The sequence below is a fragment of the Orbicella faveolata genome, unplaced genomic scaffold, assembly GCF_042242905.1.
Source record: "Orbicella faveolata isolate gen_17 unplaced genomic scaffold, um_ofav_v1 contig_13, whole genome shotgun sequence".
Classification (NCBI taxonomy): domain Eukaryota; kingdom Metazoa; phylum Cnidaria; class Anthozoa; order Scleractinia; family Merulinidae; genus Orbicella; species Orbicella faveolata.
In genome coordinates, this window is record NW_028301540.1 from 27,666,608 (window position 1) to 27,691,929 (window position 25,322).

Sequence of the window (25,322 nt, forward strand, 5' to 3'; positions counted from 1 at the left end):
TAGAAGTTGATTCCTCAGAATACATTCAAAAGAAAATTCAAAACAAGCAGGGGAAATTTTTGTTCACATCTTAAAAAGGTGTTGTGCTCAGATTTAGCAATACTAAACGAAGCCACAACTGCAAAATCGCGTATTTGTAGACTCCCACGATTGTGTGAAACCACTTCTACTTTTGTTTGTTTATTCCACTTATAGACTCAGCCTGCGCCATTTTCGCGGCTCGTTTACGATTTTTTCCATTGTTCGCTCCCACAGTGATTTTAAAAGTAATATACCCTGCCTCGAAAAAACAAAATCTAACTGGATTTTGAGGAAAAATTCGCCTCCCTTGAAATCAATAGTTATCTCACTGTGAGTAACTTATGTTGCTCAGCTGGACCCAAAAAAGAACTTGGTCAATGGTTGATTCCGCTAAGGGAATCCGGCTTTGATGTGCAAACAAGTATATCCTATTCAGTGTTTGAGGACACTATCAGTTCCACTATGTAGTAAGAAGTTAGAGCCGAATGCAGTTTTCCATAGGCTAGAAATTAAATATAAGTTGTTCAAAGTTTCCTAAAAGGCATTTTGGAAACTTATTGAAAGTCTTGTTCGCCACCAAAATATAAAGGTTACCACTACTGTGATAATAATAGTATAAAAGAAATTACTGAAGTCTAAGTAGGTACTTCTTGTAATCATACAACATGCACGTATACAATGCAACACTTGAACATCAATAAACCGTTTGTAGATCTTTGTAGAAAGGTCACAGCGAGAAGTACATTGGCTTTCGTTTTTTCTTTTTTCTGCGAGCAAAGGGTAACCCGAAAACACTGACCCCCGGTCCGCGGACCCCCACTACGGACCGGGTCCGCGGACTACCTATGGACCGGTCCACGAACTCCCCCTACGGACCCCTCTACGGAACACTCCCCCCCCCCCCCAAAAAAAAATATAATAAAAATAATAAATAAATAAATATTTCAGTTACGGGTTGTCTTATAGATTGCTCGTGACGGCGAAATTTCGAAAGTTACATTGTGCAAATGTAACAGACCTGGATTCACACATTGTTTCCTTCGCCGTGGCCATAAAGTATACGAAAGACGCGTACGGGGAAGCCTCCGGGAAGCCTCAAAATTTGTGTTCTTTCCGCCTCTGCCATCTTGTTCAGCCCATTCTCCCGTGGGTTCGTGAACTCGTTCCAGGCTTCACAATTTGCTCAGCGGAATAACAGATACAACTAAGAATAAACAGCCTAAAACTATATCTTCCATGGCCAGATTGAGCTACGAATGGAAGGTAAGACCTTTCCCTCTTGCCATCGGCATCTCCTTACGCTGAAAATAGCTTTTAGGCATTTTTGGGGGGGGAGGGGGGATGGGGTGTTAAAAACCCAAGTCTGTCACGTTTGCACAGTGTAACACTCGAAAAATCACCGACACGAGTCTGAATCTATTAGACAACCCATAAGTGAAATCTTTATTTATTATTTTTACACTATTTTAGGGTGGTCCGTAGAGGGGGTCCGTAGGGGTAGCCCATGGACCGGTCCGTAGGGTAGTCCGCGGACCCGGTCCGTTGTCGGGGTCCGCAGACCGGGGGTCAGTATTTTCGGGTTACCCGGGAGCAAAAGAAAAAAAATATTTGAAATAGCGAGGTTCAAAATAACTGGTCAGCATTTAATATGAAAATAACAACTAATACTAGTTAATGTTCACTGAAAATATACAGAACGTTTTTCCTTGCACGTAAGGTCCTTACGCCACGAAGGGCAGATGGTCTCGCTTTCATGTTACTTCCGGTCTACAGGTTCCAAAATGGCGGACAGTCAACACGAGGAAGTGTTGTTCGGAGAAAACATTGACAAGAGTCTGTTTGAGGAAAACATGGTTAAGATTGCTCAGCATTTGCGAAGACAAGGTAAAAGTGTCTTCGATTTAGAAGCAGCCAAAAGAGAGATGTCGCCAGAAAAAGATAAATATGTTTTCATCACAATATTCAAAGGCCATGCATCGATCGTTGTTGTTGATAAAGAACTGTTCGATACTCTTTTATTTCCGCCTGTTTGGGGACAGATGATAGATGGGCCTGCTCTCACATTCAGGGAGGACAGCGAAGCTGCTAAAAGAATGGCTACCACCATACCACTACAGCAATATCACGTTTGCCTGGATGACTCCAGCACTAAGTATATTTTGGCTCGTAATATGTACTACATGATCTGGTTGCAGAAATCCCGGAGTTTCTATGTTGGCGAGACTGCCATGGCGTACTTCTATCTTCAGTTGCTCTGCCTTACTGTAGTTCCACCGCGGTATCGGTTGATCATTGACGACTGTTTAGAGTTTGCTAAACGATTTGCCAGAGAAATAGCGGTTAGAGAGAACGGACTAAGGGAGACAGAAGTTCGAGTGTTGTACAGGACTCTGTCAGTGTCTGAGGACTACACAAGCGCTGCAGTTGAGCAGGCATCTCGAAACAATCCAACAAGTGGATTAACTGGAGCTTTCTCTTACTTTATGAGTCTCAGACTGGAAAGATTTCTACTTGCCCTTGTTGTAGCGATGCTCGCGATCGCAGTGTTTCGGTATGTTTTTAAATAACCAGATACTAAACTGCTGTTGAGTGGCGAAAGATAAGTCTACAAGTACAAGAACAACTTCCGGGTTTAAAAAAAGGCGATCAAACACTTCCGGTTTAACTTTGTAAGATATAATCGACATTTTTTGTGTTGTTGCAGAGAGAAACTTTCTGGACTGTTAACACTTGTAGTTGTAAAATCAACTGTTCAGGAAGAGTTTTATGGCAGAATTTACTCTTGTTTTAACTTTTTAGGACATTCATTTTACCATTCTATTGCGATAGATCGTTTTCACGTGACGTCATCAAATTCCAAAATCCAAAACTCAAGAGCCACGAAAGTTTTTATCCTCATCAGACATAAAGGGATCTTAATTAATATCTGTTTACAACTAGACTACTTATGGATTTAACACCCACAATGAGACAACAACAAAGAAAGAGAAAGAGAAAGATTTTATTTACATTTAAGAGTTTGTAAATTTGATTTGAGTTTGTAAGATTTGATTTGCACCTTAAGCCTAGTCTACGCTCGTTCCTCTCTTCTACAAGTACCAAGAGATTGGAAACGAGTGAGTATTAGCGGGAGGAGAACGCCTGGAAACTAGTTGATTCAAATAGAATATTAAACGATTCGATCATCTTACTAACGGGAACAAAGATTCCAGAAAGCCTAATAACTCAAGAAGATGCGAAATAGTCTTGAAGCCAGTTGAAATTCACATTGTCCAAGTGAGATCTTTGTCCAGTATTAAGTTGAGGCTTCTGCGAAACATCAGTGTCTAACATTTCTACAGACGAGTTAACAACAGGTTGTGCTGAAGCTCCACCGGCAACGCGCGTTTCCAAATCGCTGTCGCCTTGTTCTTCCATACTTTCATCTGTAAAGCACAAATGTGTAAAAGAGATTTTAAGTTTACATCGCTTACACACAGATATCCCCAGCTCATTGCGCGAGGGTCGTTATATTGCTAAACAACGAAAGTAAAGTACTTTGCATGGGAATGAAGGAAAACGACAAGAAGTACACCACAAAACGCTTTTCCTCGTTTCCTTTTAAGTATTTCTTTTGTTGCTGTAGAGTTCTATCAGGCCGTTTTAAAGCGATTACAAAGAGTTTAAGCTTCACTGTTTTCCTCTTTAAATATCATTCCTCGACTTGAGGGAGATATTTAAAAGGGAAACACTGTAACTCGAACAGTTGAAACGAAAAGTACTTTTTAAACAACTGAGGATACTAAGACTAGCAAGCCAAAACCCGCCGTGGTTCATTCTTTTGTTTCACGTCGCTGTAAATAGCCTGTGAAAAACACTTTCACTGAATTCTCAGACTCGAGGAAGTTGTGTGAAGGGTCCTAAGAGAATGATCAAGCTTGCAAAACTGAACACGTACCTTCCTTTTCACTTGCATCATCTTCGTCGTCAACTTGATCGTTCCTAAAAAATCGAAAAGTTAAAACCACTCGAAATTAAATACACTGTCAAATGAGCAAGACAATTTAGCAACGCAACAAATCTCTTGAAGCGTTGCGTGATCAGCTCGATAACGGCTGCGAAGGAGACCACAAGTTACTGGTACCTTTGAGAGGTTTGTTTGCTGACCAGCAACGACTTCAGGAACGATGAGCACAGAGAAGTAACTGAAGGTAGAACATGCGAGGGAGTCTGCAACATCTGCGAAAAGGAACAAATACAGCTTCAAGCTATTATCAGTTAAAAAACTTTACTATTTGTGCTTTCTGCTAATGTCTACGGTTCTCGCTCCCGCGGTTGATGAACCATAAAGGTGGATTACTGTTAAAGGAGGGTGGGAGGTACAAAGTAGCCTGAGGGCGGATATGTAGGACGCCGGATTGAGAAATTCGGTTCATGTTAAGACCAGCCCGATAAGCCACCAGGATCGACGGCAGACTTACACTATACCTGGACGGGATGGGGTTAGTCCGTCGCGGGTTACCCCCCACCCCTTCCCCCCATCATTTTGTCAGGTTGCTCTGATGCCTCTGATGTTGTCGATACATATTTAAAGCCCTGGAAGGAGAGACAATCTCTGTCAAGTGTCTCGCTTAACGAACACAACACAATAAAGCTTGCCAAGGCACAAACCCGGATCACTCCCTTGATACCAAGCCTTGCACACTAACCAACGGGTAGCCAAACCTCACTCAAGACAACAGAAAACAATGCTAAAATTTTTCTGCTCAAAACTGCTGTCATCCTTGCTTGCAAGCCTCGCGCTTCAATCCCTTATACTCGTTTCTGACTGAGAGGCATTTTTACACGTTAGTTCTAAGTATTTTGCGGTACATCCAGTCGATATCACCTAGTTGATAAACCTCTTTATTCTCCTCACCTGTCGACCCGACAACGTATCCATAATATAAGGGGAAAGTAGATATCGATCTGTAAAAGACCTCACCTGTCTGACCACAGCGCTAGATGGAGTCCCTTTGACACTTCTTCCAACGCTCTGCTCCGATGTCGATTCACCCTCTGAAACAGTTATCAAAGGTTTACCTTTGCATCAATGCGTGAAGGAGTAAGGGGAAAACGTTTGGAACAAAGTTCATCTGGCGAAAGACGGCAGTTCCTAGTACTTACTACTTTTTGCAGGCTGTCCAAAGATCTTGAAAAATTCAGTCTGCTCTTCAAGCGGGCCAATAATGGATTCCTGCAACAGAACTACTAAGTAAGTTTCTATAAAACAAAGGCTTCTCATTCATTGGTTAGTTGGATAGATTTCGGTGACATTCATTGGACTAAAGCAAGTGTGCAGTAAATGCCACGCACTTGTTTCCCTACAGAGGCATAGTCACACTCAGGTGGGGACCATGGTGCGATATTTTCTCACCAAAGGTTTGCAAGATGAACAGGCCAAGACATCAGTACAACTCCCGTTTAAATTGTCTAGTAAGCAAGAGTCACTCTGTGAAAACTCCAACCACAGTTAGTAGTCTCCTCTACTAACTGTGCTCCAACCAACATTGCACTGATGCAGAAAACAAACCTAACGCAATGTATGAAATGAAATGTCGCTCACCCGTGACATGGCCTGGCTCTCTTCCTCTCCAGGTTCACCACAATCCAAAGTGAACAGTTCCTGAAATGAGGCAAACATTCAGTGTACCATGCCACGCTATGGACCGCGTTGACGATGTCACACAAAATCAGCAATATATAGGCCAAATACCACCCCCACAAAGAAATTTATCGTGCCGAATTTAGTACATATGCGAGATTTCACAGGAATCCGTTACATGCTAATTAAACTTGTCACTTTTCACAAAGCAAAGCATACATCTCTTTGGCACATTTGGGGTCCCATATTTATATGAGTTTGAAACAGATTCTTGCGAAATTCGCCTATTCACTAAAATTGGCACGATAAATCTAGCGGCACAGTTTAAGTTTCGTTTGAATGAAAAATCGGAAAAGCGTGACACCGTCAACATAGTCCATTAAAAGCGATCCTAAAGTTACTACTGTAAGTAGTGGCTCAAACAACATGGGTTAAAGAGAAGAATATAATAATGTTGATATGTCATGTTCCTGGGTAATGCTGAGAAGTTACTGGACAAAACTACTCAACGACCTTTGGAAAATGTTTCTCTTGGCGCCAGTTTGACCCACAAACAGTATATATTAACTGCAGTAGGCTTCGATAGGGCCACAAGATCATGATGGGAAAGAAAAAAACACTTCAAAACAAAAAGATAGGCATCTCTTGTCAAAATCTGAATCAACAGCAAGGAATAACGAGGCAATGTTTCATGCAACCAGTCTTGCAGTCGCGAGTAGCGTTAAACTAGAGGTATAAACAAAATTCTGCCACACGTCTTTTGCACACAAAAATTAATTTCTTAATACAGTACATGTATGTCGTAGGTTTTGTCAGATCTTGTAAATTGCAAGTTGGCCGTTGGTGTATTGTATATAGTCTAGTTGTTTCGAAACAAATAATCTTACCTGGTTGTGATTCAAGAAATACAGTTTGGACATTTTAATGGGATGGTCTGTTGTGCTGGTACAAGACAAGTAACCAGAATCGAATGCTGCTGACAACACATCTGACTTCTTAGACACTTTGGACTGCACCGCTACAGGACGAGGGGAGGCTGGGTCAAAAACGTACACTGAAAGAAACCGAACCCCGAAGAAAATGTTATATAGCAATAACTGTTGTTTGTTACATTTAAAACTACTTACAGCGGTCCGTTTTATGCACTGATACACGACGATTGACCGTAAAGCCCAGTCTACACCAGCAATTTTTATGTGACAAATGTATTTGATCGTGTAGGTGGCACAGCAAATATTTGTCAACAAGTTCAAAGTTTAGTGCGCCAGTGATTACTTTGGACAGCGGAGATACGCAGAAACAAGGCGGGGCTGCTTAGTCGTTCCCGAAAAACATGGTAGGCTTACGAAAACCACATACATGTAAGTATTATTTTTGAAATCTTTTGTGTTTGTCTTGAAAACATTTCAGCCAATTAAAGAACAGACAACTGCATGCACAACGTTTGACATTTATCAGTTGCTTATCCAAACGTCTTAACAAATCACGAGCACACGGAAGTGGCTGATATTTCGGTGTTGGTTTTCCAAACTTGCTCTAGGCCAATCATAAAAACCACGACTTCTTAACATCCCCCTGTTGGTTCTGCAAACTTCCCACGCAATGACTTAACAACTACAACCGCACACAATTAATTTCAATGTAACTTTTAATTTCTCGGTCTCGCAGACTGCTTCTGAAAATGAAAACGTACATAAAAGGAGCCTTGTGTATGCTTTGTTGAGTTTTTCACATCGTGAAGAGCTTACAAAAGAACATGGAAAACCACCAGTATTAAGGGCAGCCATGGTACTGGGCCACACAACAGCAGAACTATCATTAAACAACTCGGCACATTACTTACAGTGTGACCTGTTCTTGTTAAATGAAACAAACACGCAGATTAGATTTGTTTGTGGATCAGAGACCAAACACGTCACGGGCGCTTCAACACTCCACCAAACTAAAAAGAAGAAAAATAGCATAGTTAGCATTAACAACAACAGAGATGTCTGTCTGTCAGTCTGTCTGTCTGTCTACCTGTCTGTATATGTATCTATCTTCTTGGCTGTCTGTCTGTCTCTGAGTCTGTCTGACTGACTGCCTTTCCGTCCGTCCGTCTGTGCGCCTGACTGCTTCAAACGTAGTAGCGAAAGAAAACCAAAAAAATAAATAAATTTATTCTACTTTGACAGTATTTGAACGAACAGTCCCCAAAACACTCTTCCTGTGCTCTGTTGAGCTGAAAAGCTAATGGATTGAGCTAATAAGGAGTACACCTTACGTCCCAGATGCTTGAAAGCAGGCTCTTAGAGAAACACAATTACTTTCACCTTACCAGTACACGAAAGAAGATTCCACACAGTGAGATATTGATTAGTGATGGAGATCAAGTATTGAGAAGAGCTGTTGTTGCCGAACTTGATTTTCCTAAACAAGCCAGAAAAACAGAGACGTGATTCCGGTACGAACAAGAAAAGCATTACCCAACGTGAAACAAAATTAAATATAAATAACACAGTTTTTTGAACTTGTTAACGAAGTTGAAAGATAAACTGATCTTGCTTCAGTCCAAAACTAAACAAAAAAGCCGCTGTTCTTTTCCATGTAGACTGTTTACTCCTAAAAGTTAACGCTTCATGCTAATATTGTAGCACATGTAAGTCAGTTAACATACGTTTGCAAACGTATACGTGTATATTAACCGCTCTTGCATCCGGTACTACAATACCGTAAATCTTCGAATTAGGGCCTCCCCTTAAATAAGCTCCCCCTCCGAATAAGCGCCCCTCCTATCAGCCAAAATTTAAAACAAGCGCCTCCACTCAAATAAGCGCCCCTCCCCTCCCCCTGCTTTATGAAAGAGTACTGAAACAATAAGGGATATATAGGTTTGGTCGTGTCCAATCACAGGCAAGTGAATATCGACTCATTCAAGCACTGCACATCGACCGTGTCGCAATGGATGGTAGTGAAGATCTGCTGATTCATTGCCGTAAGCCTGAGAAACCTTATTCAGTAGGTATAGACCGGCTATTTAAGGGGTAATATTACGTGGTTCTCCAAGAGAGACAGGATCCTTCTGAGACTTCTGAGAGACTGAAACATATACTACGAAAAACCGATCATTTCTGACCCCTGCCCTCCCCCGCGCGCTCGATTATTAAACTTACTTATACATGTATGTGTTCTTTTCCTGGGTAATGCAAGGATGGTATAAAATCAATCCAACCCAGCGACCATGTGGAAAACTATTTCTTTAGGCACCTGTTTGACTCAGAGAAGTACAGGAAACTGCTCTGAGCTTCGAAAGGGCCATACCACACTCGAACGTATTGCGCAGAAATATATATAGGTAATCGTATGAATGCGAGTGTAATTAACGATTTACACAACGAGTGATATTCGAAAACTCTCTCAAATCTGAACGAGCCTTTATACAAGTGCAATTCGAAAGAATTTTCAGATATCACAAGAAGTGCAAGACCTTAATTACTCGAACTTTCAAACGACTACTTATTTGTTATATGACTGAGAAAATCAGAGAACACGCCGGTGTTAATTTGCACTGCAGTGCGCGCAAATGAAAAAAAAAATAAAAAATAAAAAAACACAATAAATCAGACATACAATAAAAAGGAAATAAATAAAACTACTCCTGTGCAAATTATCATATCTACAACATAAAATATCTGTCAGTGTCTTAGCTTACGCAAAGAAGACATGACACAAGTGATATAACATGTCTTACTTGATTTCTTCGTCAGGATAGGGTAGGGCAAGAGTTTTTCTCAGTTCATTTGTCTCCGGGGTCCACAGAGTAATAGTCTGTAATGGTAAAAACAACGAAACTTTCAGTTCACGAAAGGTGCACATCGCCATCATTCTGATAGCCCAGCTTGCAGTGTGAATGTCTTTGTTTGGTGACTGCCGGATAATTTGTTCGTATATCTGGTAGCTATCTTGAGACCAGAAAACGTCCCCTCCTCCTCCCCCTTCTGCGGCATTCGTCATTCAGCCTCACTCCTGTCCACTAGGGGACTTTTTTGCTCTCTCTCCCCCAGTCTCTCCTGTTTTCAGCATCCAAAATGGCATATGCCCGATCGAAATAGCTCACTCGCTAAAACATGCTTGCACTTCAGGCCATCATTCTGAAAAAAGTATTCACGTGGAAACTGACATTTTGGATTTCAGACTTGAACGTGTTCTATTTCTCAGCAAACCCACCATGACAGTCAAAAGTAGTTAGTATGAAATAAACTGTGGATGTACAGGGACATGCATGTGTAGTCAGTCTCAGCTTGAAAATAGGAAATCGATGTTTGGCGAAGAGGAGGTAATACATCTTAGGGAGATGGGGATTAAATTGCCCAAGGTACTCAAAAGAAAGCATTTGAAATACTTGTATCAATAAAAGAGTTTCTGTCAACACTTTGGTAGATCATGACAGAAGGTGAAATACTCTCCATACCAAAACACTTACAATACTTCAGTCAGACACAGATGGTAAAAGGTAAAGTCTGCATACGAGCCAAGTGGCCCATCAGGCCGGAGCTTATCCCTGTTTCTGTAGCATGAAGCGACTAGGAGTATTTCTACTCCCCCCTGGATGGGATGCTAGTCCATCGCAGGGTTACCCCCAGCATTAAGTTCGCCGGTACCCATTTATACACCTGGGTGGAGAGAGGCACTGTGAGAGTGAAGTGTCTTGCCCAAGAACACAACACAATGTTCCCGGCCAGGGCTCGAACCCGGACCGCTCGATCCGGAGACGAGCGCACTAACCATGAGGCCACCGCGCCTCCCAGTCAGACACAGAACATGGGATATAATAAATTTTTAATGTATAAAATCAATGTTTAAATATGTCATGTTCCTGGGTAATGCTGAGAAGTCAGTGACAAAAAACTAACCAGCGACCTTTGGAAAATGTTTCTTTAGGCACCAGTTTAACCCACAAACAGCAGGAGTGAACTGTGGTAGGCTTCGATAGGGCCACAGATGGGAAAAAGACCGGTGGACCACGTAAGTTGGCATCTCTTATGTAAATATGCATCAATAACTCCATTAGACTAGTAATTTCATGCATGTTAATGTCAGTGGTTTCTTGTCGAAACTGAAAAACCACACAGTAAGACAGAGAAATACACCCGAAAATTAAAAGGTAATGGAGTAATAAAGAAGACATCGCCATTGTTGTTGGTCGTTTGTTCCATTTGTAGCTGTTCCCAGTTGTTTTCAATTCTTTTGTTTGTTCTATGTTTTGTTCTTGTTTTCCTGTCTGGTTTTATAATTTACGTGCCTGGTTTTTCTGAGAACCATCTTTAGGTAATCAAATGTCCGTATTCACATTTTGACATTTTGTCCTTAAACAAACCTGATTGTAAGCCACGCCTAACAGAGATCCATCTTGCGAGAAGGCTGCATCCTGACAAGGTGTGTCACCATAGTAACCAACTGATCGACAAGACCAAGAAACCTTGTTTCCTTTATAAATGGAATACACAAAGTCTTAGTACACAACATTCACTAATAGTAATAAGAAATCATTTGTGTACATACACTCTCCAAGAAACATTTGCAGTGAGGTTATAGCATCTGTCAGTAATAATATGATAAATCATACTGACCGTGTGCCATGCTTTTTCACATACAACAACACTTTTTTGAGGGTCAACATGGGGTGGTGTAATCAACAATTACCGTTTTCCAATGGGCGCACGTTGGATATGACACGATATATATCCATCGAGGCGCATAGCGCTGAGTTGGCTATAATCATCTCATATGCACCAAGCGTGAGTGGAAGAATTGTTTTATTAAAACGCCCACAAAATATAGAAAACTAAACTAAAATAAAAACGCCCCAAAAAATTCTACGTATGCTTATCACATACATGTACCATGATAGCTACACCAATGAAAACTCTTGAATTGCATTATCCAATGATAATGATCCAGTTTTTAATAATCTCAGTTAGAGTTGAATTTCTCGTGACTTTACACATCCAGTTCTCAGCTATCAGCAAAGTTTGCAGTTCTTCATGTACATTGTAGGATCTCAGCTTGCCAATTTTCAGCCATTCATTAAATCCGACCCATCCAGACACTCTATTATCCATTACAAGTAAATTGTACATACTTGTACCTTGTTCAGCAAGAACCCAGATTTTGAATTTTCCATCTCTACCGGCAGTCATCGCCAGTGGACCAACAGCATTGTCTGTCTTCTGTTGCGGCTGGAACTGGATGGCTACAATTTTCTTTTCATGAGGTGGGTCAACACAGGTGTTTGCGACATAACTAAAATAGGAAGAAGATTAATCATGAAAAACACGTGTTTGTCGACTGCTACATGTAATGATACTACTGGTTAGGAAAAAATTAATTTTCTCAGTGACACAACTTCGATTTCACCAGTGAAAAAACAGACATGCCTGGCCAGAGCTTATCCTGGTTTCTGAAGCACAAAGTCACTAGGAGTATTTCTACTCCCCCCTGGATGGGATGCTAGTCCATTGTAGGGTTACCTCCAGTATTAGATTTGCCAGTACCCATTTATACACCTGGGTGGAGAGAGGCACTGTGAGAGTAAGGTGTCTTGCCCAAGAACACAATACAATGTCCCTGGCCAGGGCTCAAACCTAGACTGCTAGATCCAGAGACGACTGCACTAACCAAGAGGTCGCCGCACTTCTTCTGGATGTTCATATACCATCGAAATCCTACCGTGGAATGTCAAGTTTTCAAACCTCCAAGGGACATAAAAAGTGGTTTGAAAAACTAGAAGTTTGAGAAATTGGGAATAAAATTACAGTGTTCAACAGAGGGATATGTGACGTCATCCTACCATTGGTCTTGTTTGTTGTATTCCCAGAATTTGAGTCTTAGTTCCAAGGAATTTTTCTTGTCGTCTCTTCTCTCAACCTGGTTGAAAAGAGAAGGAAATAAAAATCAGCGGATACATTGGCAATCTAGAGTTCTGAGCTCTGAATTCTTTATTTAGCATTAAGCATTGCACATTGTGACTTACAGTTGCTAGCCAGTCTCCATCAACATTAAATGCCACATGATCGATTTTGGTACAGACAATCTGCTCACGCTTTGTCCTTGATAGAAAATTCTGCCTCACAACATCAAGCTGAAAAGGAGTATAAGTCAACTTATAAGTCAAATTATAAGGCAACGGAACTAAGGTTTCCATAAAGCAACAATTGCTTGTATTGACCATTGATAGCATTTATTGTTTGGATGAGTCAAATCCCAGCTTGATTTAAGTTCGTGTCCAAGCCATACATGAATATGTGTAATTATCAGTATATTAATAAAATTTAGTATATTCTCAGCTCCGACTATTGCATTTCTAGCTCTCTGATTGGCTCAAAAACTCCGACTATGAGCCATTAGTCGGAGTTTTACCTTATATGGAAAACAGTGCGCCAAGTTTAAAAATTTTCCGCTCTGTAAAATTGTTGAAATAAAAATCGGCGGCAAAAACCCGATTAAGAATATACTAAAACAATTATTCCATTCGACCTTGTTGGATATGAAGTGATCATAACCAACTCGCGCTACGCGCTCGTTGGTTATTTATCACTTCATATCCAACGCGGTTTCATGGAATAATTGTTAAATATACTTATAATGAGGTCCCAGCAGTACTTACAGAAAATGCATGATGATCAGTTTGCGGTAGGTAGAACTGTAAAACTCCAGGCATGTTGCTTGTCACCAAGGCTTTGGAGCGAGGATCAAACACAATACCAGCGTAGAGATTATCAACTGTAGAGAGAAATCTTTCATACTGTAAAATATACATGTACAGCATTGTTGAATTTAAGAGAATAGGAAACTCATCTCATGATTAAGAAACTCCTGTTACCTATTTTCTTGTCTAAAATGAGTTCAAACTCAGATGGGAAACTTGTCGTGGAGGGAAAATAAATGTTCTACTCTCTTCTTGGATAAGCTACTTAAAAACTACATGTACTTTTTGTAATCCATGATTGTAACCAATAAGGAATATACATGTAAATGTTAATCTAGTAAAGAAAAATTAATTATCGATTGCAATAACATTATTGTGACAATTGATTTGAAGACTTTGTATTGAACTTACTTTGTCTTAGTCCCTGGATAGCACGTTTCACCTTCCACTCAATATTGTTAATTAATCTGATAACTGAAATTCAAGAGGGATAACAATGAAACAGCTACAGAGAAGCTTTCTCATGCACCACCCAAAGCTATGCTAAGGCCATCAGGAAACTTTCCTTTTTAGTAATTCACCAAACAGGTACATGTAGTTTGGAGCCATGGTTGCTGGCAGATAGCTCATACTCACTGTACTCAAAATAGAGGCAGGGGGAGGCAAATTATAAAGATGGACCGAGATTGTATGAAAATGGAAGACGGAAGATAAGGAAGGAAGATAAAATAAGGATAAAAATTAATTAGGGAGAGGAAGGAAAAGCTTTTTGTTGGCAAAAATGGGAGACCTCTCATACATCCCTAATTGCTGTCAGTACAAGTTTTCAGACAATTGCGAGGCAGAATAAGATTGGACAACTTCAAGTCATTCTTTGAGATTAGTTAAAACGTTGATACAAGCAAATGCATTTGCTACAATGAAATGAGGTACAGCTGTACATGTAATCAGCTGATGTTCCCCAATTCCTTATTATTAAAATTTTTAAAACTTAATTTTCATTTGAATTTCATAAAGACTGGTAACAGTCACCAGACATACATTACCATTTTCATTTTGACTGACAGCTGTCAAAGAATCATCTGGACTAACTGCGAGGTGATTTATGGGAGCGCCTAATCTGGGAAGAAACTCTTGATGATGGGTCTTGTATTGCCACATCACTAACACTCCTTCCTGTCCACCAGATAGCATATTAGAACCTACAATGAAAGTCAGAGGCAGTTTAAGAGACTGTGCTATCACTGCTCTGCCTTGACATTGCAGTGTACTATCAGTTTAACAAATCGACTGTGGTTTAGCATGGTCTGTACTCTTATCAACGACTATACACTTCACCACAGTGGTCAAAATGTTGTGGACTCACAAGGTGTGTGACACATTGACGTGAGCAGCATTGTCTGGACTCCTATCAACAATAGCAAATTAGCCAATCAGATTGCGAGATTAGCAGCAATTGAGGTAAAAATTGGTTTTTCCAGTTATATAATTATGTCAAAACAATATTCTATTGTTCTTCACTACGATAGTGACAACAAACAGAACTTGCTGTATATAGTGATTGCATTGCAGAGCTGCAATCACAGCAGAAACAAGAACTGATCTACAGCTTGGTCAATGGCTTACATAAATTTCTGAGACATAAAGGTTCAATTTTACGTTGAACACCTTACCATCTTGTGAGAAGACAATGTCAGAAACAGGATTTGGATGCCAGTGAAGTTCCATAGTAATAGGATTATCTAACTGGTCAAGACCTTGCCTGAAAATTAAAATAAAATGTTTAGAGAAGATTTTAAAAGATTTTACAGGGTTTTAAAAGAAATAAATGATTTACTCTACACTTTTCTATGGAATGGTAAAGGCGACAAGATAAAACGGAAGGTAATGATCAATGATTTCGGTGGTGGTGGCCTAAAAATGATTGATATTAGTTCCTTCAATAAATCTCTCAAAACCACATGGATTAAAAAATATTTAGATAACAACAATAAGGGAAAATGGAAAATCTGTTTTGACATAACCCTAAAAAAATATGGCTGTCAAAACTTTTTTTCCTACAACCTCAACGTTAGAGACACCTTATCGACAATAACAACTTCGGATGCCTTTTTAAAAGAACTATTAGGAATCTGGACGGAAGTTAACTTTGAACCTGAAATAACATCGAAAGATCACTTTCTGGATCAACAACTTTGGCATAACTCCCTAATAAAGATAGCCAACAAAACAGTTTTTTTAAAAAATTGGTTCACCAAGGGAATAACTCGGGTGAAACATCTTTTAGGACCGGACAACAACTTTCTCTCGTTAAATGATTTCCGCTGTAAGTATGAGATAGACCCTCGCCCTCTCAGCTTCTACGGATTAATATCGGCTGTAAAGTCTCTTCGGACTGATTCTAATTTTCAAGATTTACAGAACACCGACCATGAATATGAGCCACCTACAACAAGAATTTTGCAGGTCAAAAAAGCAACTACAATAATATATAAAAAACTGATTAGTAACAAGAGTTTAACCCCAGTGTCAAGTCAAAAGAAGTGGCTAGAGGATTGTGGCCTACCAATAAATGACAACATAAATTGGAATGCTGCCTATCTTTTAGCTAAAAAATGCACAAAGAGCACTAAGCTGATAGAGTTTCAGTTTAAATTCTTACATAGACGTGTACCAACCAATAAGTTTTTATTTAGAATAGGTCTACAGGGTGATGAAAAGTGCAGTTTTTGTCACACCTCCTCTGAGTCAATAATTCATCTTTTTTGGTCATGCCGTCAAACATCTCACTTTTGGAATAAACTTACTGAATGGCTGAAAAACTTAAATTTACTTCCTAGAGATTATGCTTTGACAAATATTACTGCTTTGGGTCTGAGGCCAGATATCTCTCAATTTGCGCTTCTTATAAATTACTGCTTTCTCTTAGCACGATATCACATATGGCTCGCTAAAACAAAAAATGATCATCCAAATCTTACGCTTTTCACATGCACACTAAAATTACAGTATGAGATAGAAACAAAAAGTGGAGACACGAAGAAATGGAAACCTCTTACAGGATACATGAGGATTTAATTAATATTTTAGATTATATTTTCTGTAGGGTTATCTATCTCCTACCCATTAAGCTATTTCTAATCTCCTGTCAGATGCATAATTCATTTTACTTTTAATGTACCACATGCCTTTGGTCTGTTTTTTTATGTTTCTGTACTACAACCTCAAGCTGTAATGATAACTAGCTATTTTTCTTCTCAGTTTTTTTTTTTTTTCTTTGCCCCTTGTCGTCACTGTATTTCTTAATTGTGTAAGTCGTGTAACTGTATTTGTTAGTAATGTAAGTCGTTTAGTTATTGTAATTTAAATAGTGTAAATAATTAGAGCAATATAATGTAAATAGAGTTAGTGTTGTAAAAAAAAAAAAAAGTAGGTAAAAATTAAATTAAAAAAAATAAATAAATAAATAAAAAAAAAAAAAAAAAAAAAAAGATTTTAAAAGGAAAACACAGTTACAATGTATACATGCATGCCAAATATTCTACTGAAAGGAACTAACTATGCCCAAGAAAATAGCAAAAATTAAGTGTTTCACATCATTCTGTATGTTGTACTCTTATAAGAGATTTGCATGGTGGTCTAACAGTTAAAAGGCTGGCCTCTGGATTGAAAGGACAAGGTTTTAATACTGTACCTAAGGTTGTTGTCTTTGTTATGAGTAAGACACTTCACTCTAGCATTGCATTTCTACACATGGGAGTATGAGTGCCAGTGAATTCTCATCCAAGGCCAACCCCAACCAAAATTATCCATACAAGCATCTCAACCAAAGAAGTACTGTAGCAATACAGTGTACTTCCTGGCCATTTACTTCAAGCTATACAGAGGAGAAACTAAAGGTCCATATGCTCAGTCTGATATGGCAATTAGGACTTTACCTCTCTTTAAACATAAATTATGTACAGCAGGCTAATGAACATGCAAAACAAGTCATGATGTGAAAAATGTCAGCTAAAGCTTGCATTTCTTTATGATCCCGAGTACTAGGTGAGGCTAGTGTATATGTAGTTTCAACCATGCCAGATTAGTCATGGGGAGAGGTCTAGCTAAGAAAAGCCCTGGCCCCCCCTGACTGGAAGATGGGTGTGAGGCTAATCACCTCACCCTGTAAGTACCCCTACAGATAGGGTAATTACAGACACCCCTACATTGTACACGTACATGTGAGGAAAAGAGTAGCTTAAGGTGCCTTTTGGCATGAAGACAACTAGATGTTAAGCAGGCTGATATCACTGCCACTAACCTTGAGACTTACCATAAAATAATCCTTCCTACTCCTTCACCAGCAGCCACACAAGCTTCTAAAGGATGAAAGGCAGCACAAGTAAACCTTGCATGTTGGTATGTGAACCTGGAAAGAGAAAAATGAAACAAAGAGACCAAGTTATACAAAACAACTTATTCAGAAAAGACTTACCGGTATGATGAGATTGGTGACCAATTGAACAGTAGTTGTTAAACCTAGTACTTGGTATTACTTCACATAAAGTTCTTTCAAGTTGCCTACACATCTTCAATAAATAATACAAAATTTGCTTGCTTTCAGCTCAATTTTTGAATTGACCTAAATGTAATGTCAGATTTGAAGTTGACTGTATTGCTGTACTTACATATTTAACTTTTTAGAATTGAAATCCCACAAGTGCAGATTTTCACCTTTGACAGATGCCAATAAGCTACCCTATGGGAATGAAAAAGGACAAATAGTTCCACATACATGTAAATTTTACAGAGTATTTATGTATTATTTTTATCAACACTTCAGGAACTTTTTAATACTTTATTAGAGACCAACTGAAAGCTCACAACTTGTAAATGTTAGTGGGCCATCTTTTGACTGTTGGCAAATTCAAGAGGTGCTCATTTGTGGGAGATACATACACACATGCATGGACTTTAAGCCAGGAATTGGAAAGTGAGCATCCTGAAATTTATCACTCAAAACAAATGTTATATAAGACTGGTCTGGTGAAGAAAAGACCTGTGCGAACTCTGACCATTCTTTCACAGACCTTTACTGACTTCTGTTAAATACATGCTCTGCTTCAATTCAGCACATTCTTTACTAAATGTGCACATCACTGTAGTTCCTAGACTATGTGACTTGTATAACATGTACAGATCTTTTCTCAATCCCCAGAGGGACAGAAAACTAACAAAACAATAACATGTAGGTGCAGAAAAGGGAGGGCAAAATGCAAACTTCGGACTATAAATCATTACTTTACAGCCATGTGGAATGCAAAATTAATGAGCAGGTTCATGTAAGAAAATAACTTACATCGCCACTGATTGTTGTCTGTTTGGAGTTGCCAGATACCTCAAGCAGGACACTTAGTTTTGGTTTCTTAACTTTTTTACATTCTTTCAGATTAAAAACACACAAAGAACATTCTTCTGGTTCAGGGAACTTGCGCTTCTTTTCTGCTTTTGTTCTGAATTTCTTTTCTACAAAACAAACAAGACCTTTTATTGTAACAACAACTTATTACTCACATATTTACAATTTTACAAAACTATATTACACTTTACTCTTAACACTAAATATTATTAAAAATAATTAAGTTAAAAAAACACTTGACTATGACAACAGCGAGAACCCGCAGGTAGTCTAGACTAATCTACATGTAGGTGGGCCACATCTACGTTTTTATTACACCATTAATATACAATAAAATTACTTGCTACATGTACAATTATAATTATTTTGTTAACAAATATAACAGGGCCGCAGTACAGTTAAGATGCTCTTGTGTTAAAGTGGAAAACAACTAAAACACAATCAGGGGGGTAGACTAGGGTCCACTTACGTCAAAAAATCAAGCTTACTATATGATTAATAAAACAATTCTTGACTACTGATTACAGAAATTTCATGTTCAAGGTACAGGTGTAAAAATATTATTCATAAGGGTCATACGTTTGCAAATACATTTGCAATGCATTTGAAGTTGGCAATGATAGCTTTTGATAATGCTATTTATGATTATGGACACTACAAAGATTCTGTTTGAATTGTATCAATCAATCATACCTTTCAAGGGTTCTTTCTTGATCACGAATAAGGTTTCATTGTGTGCAGGATGAATTATTAATCCCCCTAACAAAGAACCACCAAATTTGTATTTCTGTGGAAAAACATAATTAACATTCAATCATCAACAAACCCAAAAGAGGATTAAAAAACTACAGTTGAACCTCTCCATAACAGCCACTTTAGGGACAGAGGAAAGTGGCTGTTGAAGAGGGTGGTCGTTATGGGAAGATAGGAGGTAGCGGTGTAATGACACCTGTTTCTTTTTTTGGGGGGGGGGGGGGTTGCAACATTTTATTTTTAAAAAATTATTATTGTAGCATCTAAATTATACAGAACACAATCAAGATATCTCAATGAAACAGAAACAGAGACAAACGACACATGGAACCAATCAAGTTTCGTGACCTTTTCCAACAAAAAAAGGGGTACACCGCTTGTCATGTGCTGATTGGCTGGCTGTTGTCGAGAGGTTATATTGGCAATTGGGATGCGCTTTAGTGACCATTGTCATTGTCAAGAGGTGCTCATTATGGAGAGGTTAAAATAAGAGTGAATGCATGGACCGTCCACTGGGACATAAAAAAAGTGGTCGTTGTGGAGAGGTGGATGTTGCAGAGAGGTGGCCATCAGAGGAGGTTCAACTGTAATTTGTTTCAATCTTTATCATTAATTAACAGATTTCCAGTCCACAATTAACATGTACTTGCAAAATATCATCAACAATGCCAACTCTCACTTTCCATCTCTAAGGCCCGGTTTAAATGTCGCATTTTACATGCGTCAAATCGAATTGCTGAATTAAGTGCATGTAAAATGCGACTTTTAAATCAATTAAATGCAACATATTTCAATTAAATGCAAGTTCAGTCGAATATTTGACTGATCCAGTCGAATATACGACTGAAGTTCGACAGTTGATTTAAACGCCGCATTTTACAAGTGCCGAATCTAATTCATAAATTATGTTATATAAATTATGTTAAATAAATTATGTTTGCTCAAAAGAGAATTAACACGTCGCTGTCGCTCGCGCTCAGCAATTTTATTCGGCAAAAAATGCGACGTTTAAATCAAATCAGCCAAACTTATTCAATCGAGTCAACTAAAATTAGTATTTGATTCCAGGCATGTAAAATGGGACGTTTAAACCGGGCCTAACACCTTCTAAGGAGCAATTCTTACACTGGAGAGTCAAAAACTACACGAAATCTCAGGCTACTGACACAGACCAGTTTTTCACACCTACAGTGTACATGTAGCTGAAAACATTTGTCTGAGTTACTACTGACAACAGGTTACCCCTAACTGGCATGAACCTTTGTGACAAACATATAACCTTGAATCAATGCAAAAACAAAGGAAAAGTCCAACAAGTAAATGGCAGGCAATTTGGGACATAAGCAACAACCAGCATGGCTGAAATTACTACTTGTACCTACATGTACATGTACATATATGTGAAGGTACAGTCAGGTCTCATGGTTAGTGTGCTTGTCTCTGGATAAAGTGGTATGTGTTCAAGCCCTGGCCAGGGACATTGTGTGGTGTTCTTGGGCAAGACACTTCACTCTCACAATGTGTCTCTCCACCCGGGGAACTTAACAACGAGGGTAACCCTACAATGGACTGGCATCCCATCCAGGTGGGAGTAAAAATACTCCTAGTTGCTCCATGCAACAGAATCTGGGATAAGTTACAGCCTGATGGGTCACTGGCTTGCATACAACTTTCTCAAACTCATTAACAATTCATCAAGTTAAAACAAAGAAAGTCACCACCAAGGAGGTTTGGATACCAGGGCTTAATATTAGTATAAACTTTGATGATTTTACGTCTCTGTTTACTCCTCAGTTAGTTTTCATTTTGATCGAGAATTTTGTCAAAAATACTCCGCTGCGCATCTCATGTTCGACTCTCTTCTCAGTGTTTGGATATCCCAATGAAACACTGTCGCGAGTATTTGATATACTACTTGCCTACATACCACCCACATGTACATGCATGCACATGCATCAACTCTAAATTAAGTGTAGTTTTAATTTTTTTTTCAGTTCAACCTATATAAATAATATCTAGACAAAAATTTCTTACACTACCTTAAGTATATGTCCATCTGTATAGTCCCAGTAAATTACATCTCCACTTGTCGAACATGAAACTAACTGGAGGCAAAAAAATGTATGGACAGTGTAAATGCACAAGTAAAATTGATGTTATACAGTCATGCACTACATTGTAGCCAGTAGGTAATGTTTTGTACAAATTGGCACGTGAAGCAAAAGAAACACCGTGGAAACATGAAAATTGTGCTCACGTTAAAGGGGTTTAAAAGAAGAAAACGACTAACAAAGTGTCTTGTTTAGACCAAAAAAAGTAGCATCATTAACACAGTCGTCAAGGCAGGGTGGTTGTAAAGTGGCATACCACTGTATGTTTTATGATACCATGATGAGTTATGAGAGGGCAACTTGAGTTTATCTCCTTCATGGATTTGTTTTGGTTACCATGTGACATGTAACACAGTCACATGGTAACCAAAACGAGACGAGCGCAACTAGTTTGTGACACACCGGGCAGCTTATGTGACGAAAACAGATACCTTGAACGTGTTTTTCACAAAAACAACTACAACGCTGACTTTATTAGACGAAACATTTACCGACCTACTGAAGCTGACGCTACGAACAGGAACCCTACACCTGTTACTACAGTGACTATACCTTACATTAAGGGCACTTCTGAGACCATCTCACAGATCCTACAGCCCTACAACATTCGTGTAGCCCACAAACCTACAACTACCTGTACGTTACGACACTTACTGACCAATGTGAAAGACAGAGATGAACCTAACGACAGACAGGGAGCAGTTTACAAGATCAAATGCTCCGACTGCCAGGCTTCCTACATTAGTGAGACTGGCAGGAACCTTAACACGAGACTGACTGAACACAAACGAGCCATGAGAAATGGTGATGCCAACAATCACATTGCTGTACATCATCAACTGACAAACCACAACATTGACTGGGACTCTGCTCAGTGCTTAACCTACAGTACAAACTATTTTCAACGACTGACTCTGGAAAGCTGGTACACTAACCTAGAACAAACGCCTCTTAACAGATGTCAACAACTACCGGCGCCTTACAAACGACTTATCCATGACAGAAACGAAACCGACAAACGGACTTCTCACAGACCGACTTAACAATACATGGACCAAAAACCGACCTATTTGACTAACAACAGACGGATCGAAACCCACCAATGAATGATGACAAACTTTACATGAGTCTTTCAGCCAATACCATCATGGCTATACTGACCAATCACGTTCAACGGACCAGACTTATAAGATCATCGACTGACAAACACTATTCACTTGACTCTGAAGACAACTTCCGCTCAGGTTGTCGAAACGTCAGTCACCAACAACAGTTCTTTTCAGAACTACACTCACACGGACGATCACACTATACGAACTATGTGACATGTAAGCAAGGTACTAAAATTCAAGTTGAAAACAGCCAAAATAAAGTCAAGGGATCATCAACAACAATCTTAAGATTATTATCATTGACAAGAAAATTAACTGTTTTGATCACGAAATGGAAGATGCAAATCTTGTTTTACAAAAACAAAAGCATCGTTCAAAAAGCAACATCCAGTTTGTAACTTATCAGCTTAAATTAACCCAGGATTAAAGTCATTAAATGAATGGGTTCTACAATTGCTAAAATCAATCGTCTTTTCAGCACGAACCTGTAAATGATTTCTCGGATTGACTTTAATATCTGTCACTTTGCCTTCGTGTCCTTTAAGTTCCCTTAATAAATCGCCAGTTGAAGCGCTGTAAACCCGTATACGTCGACCACAACAGCAAAACAAGATTCTGTGGAATGGCAAACAATTAGTTCAATGACTTCAAATCTTGCCCTGATTGGTGCAATGTGGTACAGAAGTGAAAAGATAAATCACATACTTTGAGTCTTTACTAAACACTGTTCGATGAGCGACTAGAGATTCGCCTCCAACTAGACGAACCGATCCAAAATTCTGAGGTATTTCACAGTCTTCCTCGCCAAGCACCATTTTGAAATTCTGCACGTGGTAGGCTCATAATCTAGCGGTGTTATTGATAGCTGAAACGATAAGTGCGTTATGTACCAGTAACGAAGTATATCTCAGAATCCCAGAGTTCATTCTCCCCGCGGGTAGTGCGCGTTGCAGACATAAATGAGGAAGTGAATGAACACACATCTTATTATGCATCACATCGTTCATGATGTTTACCTTAAGTATGGTTTCCATTCATCAGCGTGAATTGATTCGAGTATTTCAAGTTAGACATTCTAAGAGTTATTTTCAATAATTCTTCCTGGATCTATTAACATTACTTTCAGTACAATACTTCACTAAACATAATTAACAGCACTTTCAGTACAACAGGACTAACTCACACTCACTCATGTACACACACTCACGACTCAAACACTTTACTTGGCTTGTATGTAGACTTAACCGTTCTTTTACCTTTTAATTTCGTTTCTACAACTTGCGCTGGCCACAAGTTTGAGATCGATCATGGTGCTTTTTCAAGCTAATGCTATCACTCATTTTCTATCATACCTGTTTCATGTTTTGCAGGCTCTGCACAAGTCAGCAGATGGATTCACAGTTAGATACAGAAGAGCCAAGATGAACCATAACAGAAAACAGAAACCTTAAGCAGACCTAAATGTTCAAACAGATTTAGATTGGGGGCTTGTTTTAAATGTTTAGGCTCTTTAAGCAGTTTCACAAGAAGCAATGCAAACGATAAATTGATTAAGGGAAACTGTTTTCATGTCGCGTACTAGAAAAGGTATTCCTGTGTATCGTTGATTATATTGTCATGCCACCTAATGAAAACAACGTATAATTAATTTCTTGGTTTAACTTAAAATATATCCCTTTCTTTAACTTTTACTTGGAATAAAACCTGAAAATGTAATGCGGGAAAGAGGCGCACTTAGCTTAAATGACGGGTTTCTTTGAAGATATTCACTTGGGTTTGCTTGTCAATAGATATTAAAAATGGTCCGCTGAAACTCATTTATTAGTTTGTTTCGTACGGCGCCATTTTTCACGATGAGCCCCAACTACCTGAACGCCTGAAAGAGGCCAAACCCAGGGTGAGGGTGGAGGGGGGTATGTGCCGCTGTTAAATGCTTTTTCAGGCAGATTATTCTGGGATGGGGTATAGAAATCAGACAGTTTTGGTCTAGAATAGGGTATAATTTATCGGAGAAGTGGACAGTGTATGAGTAATTTGGTTTGGAACACGGTTCTTTACCCAGAGTTGTACAATAGAAATCGAAACTAGAAAGTGACTTTGTAAGATACTGGTTTAGTTAGCGTATATTGGACTATCCGCGGGGAAAATAGCTAGTCTGGGATTGGGTAGCGGTTTTTGACGGATGCCTGGTCTAGAACAGGGTTGTAAAATCAAGTTGATCATGGTTCAGTAAAAAGTAAAGGCTTTAGTGTCCCAGCGGCACACCCCTGAGCAATGATTTTCAGAGCATCCCCCTGGTAAGATTCTGTAAGATTTTGCATCCTTAAGATCAACTTGTAAACTCTTCAATACAATAGCCCCACGATGCTTCAGAGAACATTTTCCATAGTTTTGCTTTTATCGTTAACATGCATGTATATTTGATGCAGATCGATTGTTATAGCTAAGAATCTTGGCTTATCAGTTGTTACGAAGTAGTTTTTCTAAAACATTGGTGGTTGCTCATAGAAGTTCAGAACATACAGGATATGTTTAATAATAGGTGTAGAGACATACTCTATATTTAGAAAACGTCATAATTCTAACTATTTCCATATGAATTAAGTATGTAGGA

General features: G+C 39.0%; 2 protein-coding genes and 3 non-coding genes across 6 annotated transcripts; 1 reads left to right on the forward strand and 4 right to left on the reverse strand.

The window, feature by feature from the left end:
- The first annotated feature begins 1,359 nt into the window (after positions 1–1,359).
- LOC110041535 (uncharacterized) lies at positions 1,360–3,031 on the forward strand. Its single transcript, XM_020746833.2, has one exon. The coding sequence runs from the start codon at positions 1,761–1,763 to the stop codon at positions 2,586–2,588; it is 828 nt and encodes a 275-aa protein (XP_020602492.1). The 5' UTR covers positions 1,360–1,760; the 3' UTR covers positions 2,589–3,031.
- Positions 3,003–23,571, reverse strand: LOC110041525 (WD repeat-containing protein 75-like). Of its 2 annotated transcripts, none has more exons than XM_089285277.1 (25): positions 23,414–23,571; positions 23,194–23,323; positions 21,525–21,590; positions 19,426–19,519; positions 18,673–18,839; positions 18,002–18,072; positions 17,647–17,742; positions 15,005–15,093; positions 14,378–14,533; positions 13,743–13,805; positions 13,290–13,405; positions 12,657–12,764; positions 12,474–12,550; positions 11,772–11,926; positions 11,001–11,110; positions 9,375–9,451; positions 7,962–8,053; positions 7,488–7,586; positions 6,532–6,698; positions 5,606–5,665; positions 5,167–5,236; positions 4,985–5,058; positions 4,145–4,239; positions 3,959–4,002; positions 3,003–3,446 (listed from the first exon to the last, which is right to left on the reverse strand). In XM_089285277.1, exons 1-25 carry the CDS (start codon positions 23,521–23,523, stop codon positions 3,247–3,249), a joined length of 2,586 nt encoding a protein of 861 aa, XP_089141403.1. In that variant the 5' UTR covers positions 23,524–23,571; the 3' UTR covers positions 3,003–3,246. The 2 variants fall into 2 exon arrangements, with proteins under 2 accessions (XP_089141403.1, XP_089141401.1); XM_089285275.1 differs by having other exon boundaries at positions 11,766–11,926.
- On the reverse strand, positions 6,102–6,238 carry LOC149115864 (small nucleolar RNA SNORA16B/SNORA16A family). The gene has a single exon (XR_016206275.1). It is a non-coding gene; the product is annotated as a small nucleolar RNA SNORA16B/SNORA16A family (small nucleolar RNA).
- On the reverse strand, positions 8,807–8,944 carry LOC149115865 (small nucleolar RNA SNORA16B/SNORA16A family). Its single transcript, XR_016206273.1, has one exon. It is a non-coding gene; the product is annotated as a small nucleolar RNA SNORA16B/SNORA16A family (small nucleolar RNA).
- On the reverse strand, positions 10,487–10,624 carry LOC149115866 (small nucleolar RNA SNORA16B/SNORA16A family). Its single transcript, XR_016206274.1, has one exon. It is a non-coding gene; the product is annotated as a small nucleolar RNA SNORA16B/SNORA16A family (small nucleolar RNA).
- Positions 23,572–25,322: the final 1,751 nt, after the last annotated feature.